The sequence below is a fragment of the Epinephelus moara genome, chromosome 18 (assembly GCF_006386435.1).
Source record: "Epinephelus moara isolate mb chromosome 18, YSFRI_EMoa_1.0, whole genome shotgun sequence".
NCBI classification, from domain to species: Eukaryota; Metazoa; Chordata; class Actinopteri; order Perciformes; family Serranidae; genus Epinephelus; species Epinephelus moara.
This window is the reverse complement of record NC_065523.1, coordinates 10,306,959-10,322,362: the sequence shown is the minus strand read 5'-3', so window position 1 is coordinate 10,322,362 and position 15,404 is coordinate 10,306,959. Positions and strand designations below refer to the sequence as shown.

The 15,404-nt window shown below is 40.6% G+C and overlaps 1 protein-coding gene across 1 annotated transcript in view; it reads right to left on the bottom strand.

Annotated features, from left to right (window-relative positions):
* tmem104 (transmembrane protein 104) overlaps positions 1–15,404 on the bottom strand; it is a 79,861-nt gene that overhangs the window by 20,368 nt on the left and 44,089 nt on the right. The window contains exon 9 of the mRNA XM_050070197.1: positions 2,091–2,184. Within this exon, the coding sequence (XP_049926154.1) occupies positions 2,091–2,184 (94 nt within the window). The remainder of the gene's footprint in view (positions 1–2,090; positions 2,185–15,404) is intronic.

Here is a 15,404-nt window from a genome sequence, read left to right as displayed (position 1 = left end):
TTGTAACTATGAGTTTTGTTTCAAATATGCCAGAACATGTTAGAGGCATTATTCTGTGTGCAGTCGGTAAACAACTGTCTTGGATATATGAAGTAACACCCTCAGGTCAACTCATTTCCCATCGGGTGTTGAAAATGGCAAAATAGTTGAATGCATCAATCTAGTTTTTCTCAGAAATATATTTGTACAGCTTAAGACGTCTCAGTGACCAAACAAAATGTGTACAGATGGCCTGAGCCCACACTCTGCCCTCTGCACCACTTTCCATTTTAATTTAGGAACAATCAAGTGTCACGGCAGGGGGAAAAAAAGGGACTGGAGTTCTGGGTTGTAGGTGTCACACTGACCGAGGCTAATGGCTACTCCATTGAAAATCACAGCATGTTTGCGGCAGCACAGCAGCAGGCAGCCACACCATCACTCATGTTTGGTGTAAAAAACAGGGCTCGCTGGACAAGAAGGTGACTACAGTTGAGTAGCAACGATCGTGACAAGGCCAGAGCTGAGGGCAGGAGGCAGGGCCCCAACACACCAGCCAGCTGCTAACCCCGACATCCAGCACACCATGTCCCCTCACAGGGCAGCACAGGTGACTGCAGGTGTATCCAGGAAGTGGTGAGTAATGGTCAGGAGGGGAGGTGGGGTCACATGTCTGTAGGGTGTTCCAAATAAAACAGATCCTGAGACTCAGGATAGATAAATGTGCTATATTAAGTGATACTCAACGCAGATTTAGCAGTTTCCTCATTTAGAGAACGCTGGCTGTGATCAACTTAAATTCACGAGTCATCTCACAGCCACCAGGAAACTAAAAATCTTTCACAACCACCTCTCAAGCCTGCAGAGGATAAGGCAGATCTAAAGTGGAGTATTACATTGTTTGAAGCTGCAATAAAACACCTGTAAACACACCTCTGACTGCCAAACATTTGATTTATAGGCACAGTTTGTGATCCACATGTAAACAGGAGAGCACTGTGGGATACTGTAGCCACTTGCTCCTGTGTGTTACAGTGCTTTTTAGAGCAGAACGCCGCTTGACATCAAACCAAACACCTTGTAGCTGTCAAAGACCAACACACATATATATATCTGAAAAGAGAGAGCGTCTCAACAGCATCAATGTAGACCTAGTCCTGTATTCACTGTATGGTTCACTCAGTACAACCACAAAAGGAAAGTTTGTATGATGCATTTCTTTTTAATTTCTTTTGGGATCACTGGTGATGCTAAATATGTCATGCCTCGAGGGTGAGTATGTTACTGAGGGAATCATGGGCTTCATTTATCTATATCAAAACTGAAATTAACGTTGATTTTATTTTTGATTTTAAAATCAAAATCGTATTTTATCGGCTGCTGGACCTCTTAGTGTCCTCTTCCACACGTTATTGCTCAAAAATATGGAGGAAGTACAAAGCTTTGACTGGAGCCATTTTGAATCATTAGCCAGGGTTGTAAAGAGCCCTGCAAAAGCGACAAAACCAGTCAAATGAATAACACGCTAAGGGAGGGTGCAGACAAGGGAAGAAGAGTGAAAGGTGCAGCTAAATAACCCCTGTGTTACTTAGCCAGCCAGCCAGTGGACAGCATGTGGATGCTGCTGTGTTTGTGTGTTGTTTATGCGAGCTAGCAAGCTGCTGTGTGGGGGTGGCGGGAGTGCCATGATTCAGTGGTGTTGTGATTTTAACAGCGGGGCCCAGGACGGGCGGTTTATTTTCGCCCGTCGCCCTGTGAGTGACGGTCCAATCAAGCTTGGGACGGGCTGTCAAGCCTGTCAGGCTGAGGAATGAGAGGAGATGGGAATCAAAGACACAGAGCAGGACCGAACCATGATGGACAGACCTGAGCACAGCAGCCACGCAGGCGAGGGCAGGAGGGAGGGAGAGAGGTAGGGATGAAAGAAACGGGGGGGAGACACAGAGAAAATGGAAATATGTGTTGGTGGAGAAAGGAGGAGGCAGAAAGTGAGGGCTGGAATAAACCAAACTGAATTGGAAAAAGGGGAGAATGGTAAAAGGCAAAGAAAAATCCCACATTTGAAGAATCAGGGTTTGTGAGTAAGTATTGTGTCATTAGTTTATTCTTACCAATCCATCGCATAAGTGAGGTGAGAATCTGAAGATATTTGGTCTTCTGGGCGTTGAAGAAGGTAAAAGGCCCCAACAGAACAGTGAAGACGCTCTGCAGGAAGGGACAGAGAGGAAGAGTTGATTACTATCACTGTTCTATGAGACAAAAAACATCTTAACATCTGGCTTTAATTATCACAGAAAGGGATGATGGGAATGAACCAAACTCATGGTCATGTAAGCAGGCTTTCAGTCAGGACCTTCCTTTACTATCCAATAATAAGAGCGGTAACACTGAGAAACCGAGGCAATAACAGTAAAATGTCACCCTCCGCAAATGATGCCGTAAATGTCAGAGCTTGTCAGTTTGATTTACAGGCGATGAACATTATGAACATCTGTACAACCTTACCTTTGAGATACTTCTAATTTTTAATCAAAGGTTTCTTAGACTGTGTAAGACATGCATTAAATCAAGGTTATGGTAATTCTCCGGGCCATATGCTGGTGTGTTATATGACTATTATTAGAGCTGAAACAGTTTATTAATCAGTTTGTGTAATGACAGAAAATTACGTTAATAATAAATCAATTGTGTTAGTTGTTTTTTGTTAAAAAATGTCAAACATTTGTTGGTTTTAGCTTGTTAAATGTGATAATTTGCTCCTTTCCTCTGTGTTACATCAATATAAACTGAGTATCTTTGGATTCTGGACTGTTGGTTGCACATTTTAAGTTATTTGAATACTGTGCCGTGGGCTCCAGGAAATTGGGATAGTTACTATTTCTTCTTCTTTTTTTCAATAAATTGGATAGACACCTCCCCTTGCCTTCAACACTGTGGTTTTATCCCACTTTGGTGTGTTTGTTTGACCCATGTTCATTTTATCCTGCAGCTCTGTTTTCACTGCCCTGACATGTCGTTTTGAAGCGCCAGTGGAGACGCATCTGCTGTCAAAATCCCATCAGCCCTCTGAAAGATAGGTGAACAGATAAACAGGTGGACCAATCCATAGTCCACCAAAAATGTTCAAATCCTCTCAGGCCACAGCTCTGATTGCCTATCAGATACTTTTCTTTATCAAGAGCTGCAATCAGAGGCAGTGGCTCAGCTACTGTAGCTGCAATTCCATCAGCTCCCCTCCTCCTCCTCCTCCTGACGCTCTCAGGCCGGACTGCACACTTTGAGTGGCATGTGATCTCAGGGGTAGTCACTTGTGTACCATTCCATCTGAGGAGCAGACTGCAGGGTTTCAAACAGGGACCAGTCTAGACACACACTTACATCATGCACAGCTCTGTGAGGACAGAATAGGACTGCAGTTCAGTGTTGGAATCAGAATCAGGTTTATTGCTCATTGGGTTTCACATACAAGGAATTTGCCTCAATATTTTGGGTCATAACAGTCAAGGCAAATATAGAAAAAGAGATAATTTTATTAATTTATTATTTAAATATAAAATAGAAATGTACAATAAAAACACAAAAAATATATTCATTAATTCATTTTTCTTGACCGCTTATCCTGTTGGGGTCGCGGGGGGTGGAGCCTATCCCAGCTGACATTGGGCGAGAGGCGGGGTACACCCTGGACAGGTCGCCAGACTATCACAGGGCTGACACATAGAGAGAGTGACAACAATTCACACTCACATTCACACCTACGGCCAATTTAGAATTATCAGTTAACTTAACATGCATGTCTTTGGACTGTGGGAGGAAGACAGAATACCCAGAGAAAACCCACATTGACATGGGGAGAACATGTAAACTCCACATTGTGTAAAGTATATCTGTTTAAAAATGCAGAGAGCTGTGCAGTGTTTATGATAACAAGGATGGCTTGTGCAACATACTGACGAAGGAGTTTGCAAATGTTCACAATAAATATTTTGAGAATATGTGATTATGAGAATATGTGCAATAAGGATTCGTGTTCTTGCAAGACATCAAGTTAGAGACATGTAAAACATATAGAAAAAAAGGTTGGACATAAAGACAGCTACTCAACACTAAAAGCATATCTTAGACTTTGGGGTTTCCAAAGTGACTCTCTTAGTGCCGGGAAAAATCTTTTAACACTGCAAAAAATAATTCCAGCAATTATGAAGAACAAGCATAAAATCTGTAATAAAAAGAAAGCTAGAAACTTGGCACTCTGAGAAGCCTTTGCAGCACTTTCAATCATCCGTCCAACCCTGAATGTCAGGGTCACAGGAAGAGATATCACTAAAAGACATGGTCCAAAAAATAGACCTTTAATTCCACTGAGGCTAAATTCACAAGATGTCATTCTCTTCTACTGTTTTTTTCTAGGGTTAGGCTTAGGTGGACATGGTACATGTGCCTGCTAGCATCATCACTGTGGTGTACTGATGATATATTCTGTAGTTGAAAACCGTCCCTTAGTAAATACACAGTAAGGCACAATCTGATTTAATATTTTTACCCCTACGTCTTGTTTTCCAGTGCCCCTTTGCCTCTCGGAACAGAGTTACAAGGTGTAGTGGTTGATATCTTCCCCTAAGAACTGGGACAACCCTTCAAGACCCTGATACATAATCAGTAGTCACCCATGCTGGCATGATTTTGCAAATACGTCGTCCTCTGCTGTGGTGATTTCACTTGTGTGGGCTATAGGCATCCTTTTGCGGTTGTTAGGACACTCGCGATTTGTTCACGACTTATGTTTCAGCCTATCAATCTATCACACAAGTCATCAAATAAAAAAAAGAACACTAGTTCATTACCATGCCAATTATCAATGCTCTGTAGGTCAATGTTTGCAAACTATGCTCCTACCCTCCCAGTCTGTACTGATTTTAGAGGAGCGGTAACTAGTGCAGCAACTTCACTACTGGACTTAAGTCCAATTTTGGGCATTGTATGCCATCAAAGGGGAGGAATGCAACTTCAAAATATTTCAAAATATGGGAATCTCATGCTCAAATCAGCAATAAACATGTAACGTTAGCTAGCTAGCTAACCCTAGCTAGCTAGCTAACTACTGAGACATCGGCATACTAGCTATTTCTTTTGTTTCGCTTGTTATAAGAAACAATGAGTGTATTAACACTCAATTTGAAGTGTGCCTCTGAAAAACTTCTGTCTGGAGGGCCATGTAGCCCTAACACTCTGCCCTCTATCCCAGCAAGAATCAGGACACCCTACCACTAGATGTGAACATGCAATATGGAAGAGTAAGGGCTAAGTGTTGGGGGCAAGAGGTGTTTTGGGATTGGGCCTAAGTCAGGAGTCGAAGGGGTTGCTAAACCAAACCATCCAGGAATTCCAAAGCCTTGACTGAGAATGGTCAGAGAAAGATATATTCCCATATAAAATGTTCCATTCAAGTTCCCTCTCACACTTATTGGAATATTATATTATCCTACTGATATTTTAAGCACACAAACTTTGACTTAACATTAATATAAGTTGATTCTAAGCCAAGATCCAGGAAGCAGAAATCATGGGAGCAATTTTGAACTAAGTTATGGTGTAAATTAGTAAGACAGTGGTGAAGCAAAACGGTGATTTAAAAGTATCTCAAGGTGTCCAACAGCACCCTGCAGAGTGTTTCCTATGTTTGTACTAATGAATGAGGGAACAAGGGAGCGATTTCCGACACAGCTAGAGTCAGCTATTATTTCCAGATGTACAGATGGACAGCTGGAGTATCTGTAGGTGTGAGAGGGGGGAAAAATCATAGCATTTAATTCTGCTGAATAATGATGATGCCTTTGTGTCTATATATTAAAGTATTACCAGCTGTCTTCCTGGCAAAGTGCAGCCTAAGCTAGAGCAGAGCCAAAGCATAAATCTGCAACACCTATTGGAGGTAATGAATGAACCATTATGAAGAAAGATGAGTCTGAAGAAAAAGTGAAATTAATGGCAGCTGGCTGACAGACAGCAGTGTTTTAGCCCTGAACGTTTCAACACGGTCTGTTCAACCTTGGTTTCTGACTAAAGATCACTTTGTAAACTAAAGCATGCCAATCGGAGACTAAATCAAGATATATTTTTGACTTATCAGGGGTACATTAATAGGCAGAAAGTTGACCAAATGTTTAACATACTGAGCTCAAGTATTATATATAGTAAGAGACTATGATTGTTTTTAGCATTATATCGTGACTTTTTGGCAAAAGAGTACACATAATCCTTCCTTTATTTGTTTCTTTGGAGCAAATGTTATAGAAATAGGATAGGATGTCCTTTGAAAATTTTCTTTACTTGTGCCAATAAATATAGCCAAATTTTTGCATGATACAAAATAAAATAATTTTTCCAATGCCTGAGTTTGAAGGCAGTGAACCTGTTTTTCTACAAAACCCCAATTTCAATTTAAAGAAATGTGCCAAACTTCCTGTGCATAGGTGTTAAGCTCCAAAAAAGTCACAAAATCAAAGGGCTTTTAAAACTGTAGAGCATACGGCATCCTCTTACTGTGTTCACACAAAACACGTACAACACGTACAAGACATGTCAGTACAAGCTTAAAATGTTCTAACTCATGGCATCATGGATCAGATTCTCCAAGACGACCTATAGCACACTGTGGGTCTCCTCATAGATCAGACCAGAGACAGGCTTCACCATGGCGAGCTAGACAGCAGATAGCAGGCTTGGTGATTCCCTGGATATTATTACAAGAGGACTTTACAGTAGGGCCGTAACGGTACATGTATTTGTGTCGAACCGTTCGGTACGCGACTTTCGGTTCGGCATGACCCTGTACCGAATTATTGGGCGCAGGATATTATTTTATTTTATTTTGTTTTATTTTAATTCCGTTTTTGCGAGCCGAACCATTTAAAATATCTAGTTCCCCGACGGACATAATTGAGTGACGGACCGAGTCCGACCGTAAATCTCCGCTTTCACTTTGTGCAGCGCATTCTCGCATTTTGACAACATGGCAAGTGAGCCTGACGAACCTGAAGACCCACCCGCAAACCTTAAGTCCTCCGTTTGGGAACACTTTGGTTTCAGGGTAAAATACGAAGATGGAAATAAACAAGTGGACAAGACAAAAGCAGTGTGCCGACACTGCAGAACAGCGGTCGGGTATGTACTTGGAAACACGTCTAACATGCTAACGCATCTAAAGCGACACCACCCGAGTTTGAACGTTAACCGGCACGACTAGAAAAAGCAATCTGGTGCAAACTACGATATCGTCGTCGTTTAAAAAGAAAGAGCGTTTCCCTGACCATCGCGCTAAAGAAATAACCAACGCCATTGGAGTTGAGTAAAATTGTTTAAGCTGCACTTTAGATATAAGCATGTTTTGTTTACTGCACTTTAACAAAGTGGGAAAGCTAAGTAAGTTCCTAGTAAAACTGAATCTGAGCAGGCTTTAAAGCTGACCAGCTGCACTATACTTTTTATTTTAATTGAGTAAAACTGTTAAAGCAGAAATGTATATTTATATTTTTCATTCAAAAAATGTGTTAAAAAAACAGCAGGATTTTATTTTTCACTTTTATATTTCTATTTTCATTCAAACAATGTGAAAAAGCAGGATCTTATATATATTTGTTTCATTCAAAAATTGTGTAAAAAGAGTTAACTGCTGTGGTGGTATGTTTTAATAAGGTTACCAATAAGTAAAAGATATTTAATAGTTGTCTATTTTTTTCATTACTGTACCGAAAAAAAAAACCGAACCGTGACTTGTGTACCGAGGTACGTACCGAACCGAGATTTTTGTGTACCGTTACACCCCTACTTTACAGTGACAACTGGTGTCTTTTCCGTCCTTTGCCTCTGCCACTCATCTTAAAAAAAATTTGATTTCTTATGAGTTCTAAAGAAGCTGAACTTGCAAACAAACACAGGCACACTTCCACACATGCCAAGTGTCTCCGTTGCGAGGTGGTTTAAAGCTAACCTTTGTACAGTTGGTAAACTGACTGCATGGGTGAATCAACGCAGACTGCACAAACAACATTTGTGTTAATGATGTGATGCAATAAATTCGCTTCTGCCTCTGTCTTTACACATATTTAGCACCTTGGTTTGGATAAGGATAAATTTCATTGGTCATTAAGTCCTGATAGTCTATTTCTAAAGCTTTTAACATATACATATTTTAACATGGTACATATCAGCTCAGAGAGACAGATCTTAGTGCTCGTTCAAAATCCAGCATAGTGAGCAGAGATAGTAATATCCCTCAGGGTTAATGGCTGCTGATTTTCTCAACAGCTTCAGGACCAGTCATGAATCAAGTGCACTTCCAACAGCTTACAACCTCCCATAAAACCACATACCAAACAACGGCCTGAGGACATCAGACTGCTCAACTGAATCTCAACAAGAGCAACACAACACCACTCTGAAAATAAATAACTGCAACACCTCCTTCTTTATACAAAGAGCTGCATTTGCACCAGTCAGATCACCAGCAACAGACAACAATGTGACTTCTGGGGATGTGCTTTGTATTTCTGGCCCCATTTTGACTTTTGGTAGCATATTCCTGTTAAATTGGTAGATAAGCAACCAAACATTTCAGACCAGCTGTCCAGCTGTTTTTAACATCACCGGGAAATGTCTCTCAAAATCGAAGAGCAACGCAGGAGAAAAATCAATCACAGGAAAGGTAAGGGAAAGAGATTTATCTCTCTAGAACAGCTTCAATAGATCAGTCTGCCCCCAGCCACAAGTCAAGTTATGTGTTGAGAAACGGTAACCCCAACAGCAGTGGATTCAGCAGGTTTTAAACTAAAAGGAAATGACTACATTTCATCAAAAGGTAACTCTGAAAATCCTGAAAATGATATCTCATACATATCCACAATTGGTTTTTGTGCATTCTGTCTGTTAAATCTTATCTTGACAATATCCCTATGAACACCATTTTATGCTGATTTCTAAAACCTTGGTAGTCTTGAGGAAATGGCTGGCACTAATGCTAGGTGTGAATGACTTGAAGTTAATGAGCTAAAACATGCGAAACCATCAAGATAGTCCATTAACTACACAATGAGGACAAAAACTAAATATTGGAGGAAGCATGTACCGCCACAACAGAGACAGTTATGGCATGGTCCTCTGAGAAAACGCCTCTTGAGTTTAATAAAAATAAGCTCATAACAGCACCAGAGCCACACAGCAAAGGGAAGAAGGCACATAAAATGACAGGGTTTTAGAGAGGGAGCATGGGAATGGAAAGAAGTAGAGGAAGTGTGAGTGGGCGAGTGTAAAGGCATCAGATGCCATGTGCTGTAGGGTGACTCAGACCCAGAGAGTTGGCATGACCATAGCAGAGCAGAGAGAGAGGCTGGTAGGGTCACCAGAGGCACGACCAGCAGGAGATCACACTTCACCATTCCACTTTAAAAAAATAAAGCATTGCTATTGTGCACTTTCAGTATGATTGCGTTTGAGGAAGAAGCAGGAAGCATACAAGAGGTGGGTCCAGTCCAGATAAGCCTGCAGACTGCTAACGCCACATGAGCTTCATGATGCATACTATAAATTCTTAAACAGTGGCCTCTATTTGAAAAAGTCTAATATAAGAGAAAGACTCTTAATTCCAAGCTTCTCTGATGGTCAATAAAACTCACGAACATTTCAAATTAAAAGGCAACTCCAGTGGCACAATTCCTTCCTTTGTTTGCAGTATTTTAATGTGAAATATTGCTAAAGTGTAGAGTTTTGGTCTTGGTTGTTATTTGAAAACCAGCTTTTATCTGTGACACTGTGACACAAAGTGGTGTGCTTAAATAATGTGGTCCTCCTTAATATCTACCTTCAAAATCAGACACTTGTATAATCACCCACTATCAGCCAATAAGAATACACGTGTCAGGTCGTCCCCTTCTCTGTTCTTTTCTGGCTTCCATAATAGATGAAAAAAGGGGTCATTGTTGATGGCGCTCTATGAACCACAGTCTTGTATTAATTTGGCAAAAAACATCCTGTGTGGTGAGCCTGGGCTGTAGATACTATCTCTACTCTCAGCGAGGAACATTAACACATAGATCTCTTCTTCTTAACAAAAAGTGGAGGACCACAATACACCCATTTTATTTGTCCCTCACTGTGTGGTTCTGTTGAAGTGCATTAAGGTGTCACATAATGTTAATGCTGAGAGTTTATATGATCGCTGTTATACATGCTTCTGAGATATAAAGGCATTTTGTTTTGCACCTCAGAATTCCTGATATTTCAAACAGTAGTAATTACGCATCACACAGTACAGGCTTAGAACCAGTATCCCTGGTCCACCTCAGCTAGGAAATGTGCAGCAGTGTCAGGCAGAGAAATAAAACTGCCAGACAACAGGAGAACAAGAGATAAATACAACTAGAATTTCATAACATGGACAGATTGAATGACACTTGGTTCCAATGCATTTATTCATTTAATACTTTGTTCAGGCTGCTCTAGCAATTTCATCTCAGTCTTGCTCGCAAGGCCAACATACAGATTTTTGTCTGCTTTTTTGCTTCGTCGCAACAGAAACTGCTTACGTTTCATGCTCACTTTAATAAATGTCTCAATAAACAAAAACAATTTCTGTCAGGAGAAAAGTGGCATGAATCAATTTTGGCTGGATCCTTCCCCTCCATTCCCTTCTCTTCGGCAAGCTGATGGGTTTTTGCTCCTCCAGAGCAGCACACTCATCAACTATAAGCATTTCACTTTTGACAACAAAGACATTCTTAAAAATCAGCCGTTTCTCCTCCTCAGTATGAGACAACACTTTCAGCCATAGCCACCTGGCCGGCTGCAATCACACACTTCAGTGAAACACAATAAACGGTAAGTCTGAGATGAGAAACTGCAAAGGTGACCACAGCAATGATGGATACAAACTCTGAGATTTGTCCTGTTACCTCTCTCTAGAGGACACAGACTGAAGGTGTGACTGCAAATACTGAGGAAAAAAGAAATAAACTGTCTAATATGTGAGGTCATAGCCATTCAGTCTTGCAGAATGCATGAGACGTTTATCATGCTTACAATAAATCCTACTGTAATAATGATGGACAACTTATTAAGCAGTCCAGATTTACATTTTGTGGTGATTTTAACATCATTTTTGGGACCTCTGTTTAAACTCTTGTATAATAATGTACCATTGAAACGTACAAATAGACAAAAGAAACATTTGATGGTCATACTGGGATTCCTGAAGTCAGATTGTGGCATAATTGTCACAGGAGACATGTAATAAAACTATTATCAAACTTAAAAGTAGAATTTCCGCCTCACGGTTGTCCGTCAGCCCAGTAACAGTTAAAGTTCACATCCATGTCTGTCCAGATTCATATATAGCCATGACAGTTGGCAAATCTTCAAACATGGGTGTTGCTGCAAAGAAGCTACAAATTCTAAAACAGGGATACTTTAGACATATGCTCAACCTGACAGCAGAGAAGATCTATACAATCAGCACAGTTTCAAGGTGGAAACCAAAGATTAGTGTCAACGATTCAGTATCTGACCAAATGTCTCGCCCTCTGTTCCTGAGTTATGAAGCAGAAAAATGGCAAAAAAGTGCTTTTGTTGATGCCACAGGAAGAACCTTTGACATTTTGGATAGAATACGTCATCACTTCATCATTTTATCCTGATAGACATTTGTGTGAAATTTGGTTACAATTAGCATCTGATTTCTTGAGTTATGAGAAACAAACAGAACATTAACACTCTCAGATAAACTGACTTACTTAATGTGGGCAGAATTAACAGCAATTGATGCGTTACAGCAACACAGCCATCATTAGCATCACTGTGCTAGTTATGGACAAAAACATGTTTTGCGAGGTCACAGTGACCTTTGTCCACCAAATTCTAATCGGTTCACCCTTGAGTCTGAGTTGACGTTTGTGCCATATTTGAGAAAAGTCCCTCAAGGCATTTATGTGTAATCGCAGTCACGAGAATGTGACAGATGTGAAGTCACAGTGACCTTGGCTTTGACCATCAAAATCTAATTAGTTCATCATTGAGTTTAAGTAGATGTTTGAGCCAAATTTAAAGAATTGCCTTCAAGACCTTTAAGATATTTTGCCCTCACAAGAATAAAAAGGTCACAGGGACCTTGACCCTTGACTGCCAAATTATTATCAGTTCATCACTAGTGGACAATTATGCAAATTCGAGGTAATTCCCAAAAGGCTGTCTCGAGATACTGTGATCATGAGAATGAGACAGACGTGAGGTCACAGTGACCTTGACCTTTTACCACCAAAACCTAATCAGTTCATCCTTGAGTCCAAGTGGCTATCTGTGCAAAATTGGAAGAAATCACTTCAAGGCATTCCTGAAATATCACGTTCATTAGAATGGGATGGGCGACCTGAAAACATAAAGCCTCTGACCACGGCTGTTGCTGACGTGGCAGCACAATAAAAAAGAAGCAGAAGAAGAAATCCCTGTAATTACAAAGTACATAATGTGATTTAGCTCTAAAAATGTCAAGCAACCACCAGACTGAAAGATTAGCTGGACATTATTACACAAAGTCTTTCCACTGATGTTTGAATAAATAAACGTGAAAGGTGGACCTGTTTATCTTGTTTGTGTTAGTTAATGGGCAGCTCAGGTAAAAAATCTTTTTAGCTGTTAACTCCAGACAGTGAGACAGAAACAGAGATCTCAACTGAAATAACTGCCATCTCCTGGGACCTACTTTTTACAGACCTATCACAACATGTGTTTCATTGTCATTCAAATGGACCTTTGATTCTTTGTAGTGACACCATCATTATTTTGGCTCCCAACAAACAACACCTTTGTTGCCAATTGCCCTACTAAGGTCCAATTACAGACCATGACCTAAATCATGACAAGACTCAGAGGACAGAATCTTTTTATCATTATGTCAGAGCCAGAGGGCCAAACAACTTGCTGCCTCCTGTTGTCTAAATCTAATTTAGTATTTTCCATCTCTCCACATGGCAGCAAACATCTCCAAGCAGCCAGGGTTACTTCACATGGTTATATTTGCACAGAACTCAGTTTAGAGCCTCCTGCTGAGTGTGGACGACAGATCAGATGTTGAACTCGACAGCCCTCAGGTGTGAATTTGGAGCATGGGGAATGAGAGCACAGCTTTAAAAAACAAATTTTTAAAATGGTAACAAAACAGGGGCGTCCAGGTGGACCACGGGTATACGATGCTGAACCATGTAATAACAGTGACTGTGGTTCCAGTATGGTTGGGGATCTTTATAGCATGTCATCCTCAAATCTCTCTCCCTATATATCCTGTCAGTCCTCTACTGTCTTCTACAAAAAAAGCACATTTTAAAAAGTACTTTTCTACAACTTTCCCAGTGCTGTCTGTGATGCTGCAAAGTTATAATTTGGGAATAAGAGATTAATGGGGCTTAGATATGGTGAGTGATCTCAATAATGGCGAAAACCTGACACCAACTTGCAACCCAGGCTGTAGCTGTCAATCAATAAAGACCAGTGTTTTGGATTTGTGCGGATGAGAGAGTTCAGAGAGTATGGAAAGGCATTTAATTGGCATTAGATTGCGTCACTCAAAGCTCACAAGCCAATCCGCTGGTCTCATTAATCGCCACATATGTGAGCATTTCTCCTGAGCCACGTGTTGCATCAGCTCTTCATCCATCACAGTTGGGTTTCATAAGTCAAACCCTGACCGTCCATCCCATTTAAGTAATTAATCAAATATTTTTCTGTTCTTTTCTGTAGGGTCGGCCAAATGCCGCCATGGCACAGATGTCCTCAGGCTCTTGGACGTCATTGTAGCTGAATTTATACCCAAAAGAGCCATATGAGCGCTTTGTTCATGACTGCCAAGCTGTCAGGAATTGGAGAATCATGAAATCACTGCTCAGTTTAATAAATGATTCTGGCTGATTTTTTGTCTGACGCAAAGAAGGTTAATGGTTAAAGTCCCCGAGGGAGAGCAGAGATCAGACTAGGGAGAAAATCATAAGTGCCCTGGTGGTTCCATGTGGTAGTCCAGCCTGGACATTGATAATCCCCTCACAATCAAACAGAAAGAAGGATTATGATTCCCAATCCCTACGGTCCCGAGATCCCCAGCCATTTGTGTCTGATGTTAATCTTTATTCCAAACAGATTTCAAACTGGTAATGGTGGTATTGCGTGTCATCATCGCTTTTTCTTCATGATTAATGATCAGTGATTTTCTGTCATTGCCATTGTCACAGCTTTGAAAATGAATATAAAACTTGAAATTAATCATTCTATCTATTAAAGAAAGCAATAAAAAGTTAGATATCATTAAAGGGTAAAGTTAGTGTTGATATATTAGAGGTTCTCTCAAGAAAAAACTACCTGATGAAGATCACGTATCCAGCTGATGTTAATCAAAATATCTTTAACCAGCAGCACAGCTTCGAGGTTTCTGTCCGACATCTCCGCCTGTTTGTGACTGATTGAGTCATTTTCAAAATTTCCCAACCAAACGCGTATGCTTTTCCCTAGATAACACTGCCCTGATTAATTAATGCAAGTGAACGTGCTATGTGATAAATTGTTCATTGTCACCTGTTGAGCTAAATCAGACATCTCAGTATAATGAAAAGATGACGATTACTTCAGTCATTAAATATCTGTGTCTTTTCTATGCAGCAGCTCATCTCATTTCCCCTAAAATGTTGTATCATACAAAAATGGGATTATTCAGCCTGGTCTTACTCCCAAGTCATCATACCTGCCGCTTGGGCATTGTCCTTGGTGTCAATATAGTGATGCCGGGGACACAGTTTAGCTTCTGTGTAAGACACACATGGCTTTTCACCAACTCTTCTGTAAAATCATCAGCATCATAATTACATTTGAAGAGCAACAAATGTCATTTAAAGAGCATGAAAGTCCAATTAGTATGGGGGGAGGGGTGGTGGAGGGGTCCAACAAACACCGGCATTTGACACAGGAGACCGGTGTTTGAGACGCACAAACAACAACATCAGTTGTGGTGTTTGTTCCACTCAAAGCCAGGTGTTTTTTTGCAATATAGTACTGCCTTTCCAGGTGCGTTTGTGCCAATCAAACCTGATGTTTTGTAGTGACATACCACTGACTTTCCAGTTGTGTTTGTGCCACTCAAAGCCTGTTTTTTTTTTTTTTTGCAACATCCATGATCTTTTCCTAACCACAACGAAAAAGATTTGTTTTGTTTCCTAAACTTAACTGCTGACCCCTTCAGCGTCAAGATACAGTCTAAAAGGGTGCTCCGACGTCATTCTAACCAGGCTTCTTTCCAAGCCACAAAATATGATGAGAAGGTATGAGATCACATTGAATTATTTCTCCTGTTGTCACAGGAGGCAGTCCTCATTTTAGTTGAGGCAGCACGTCTCCAC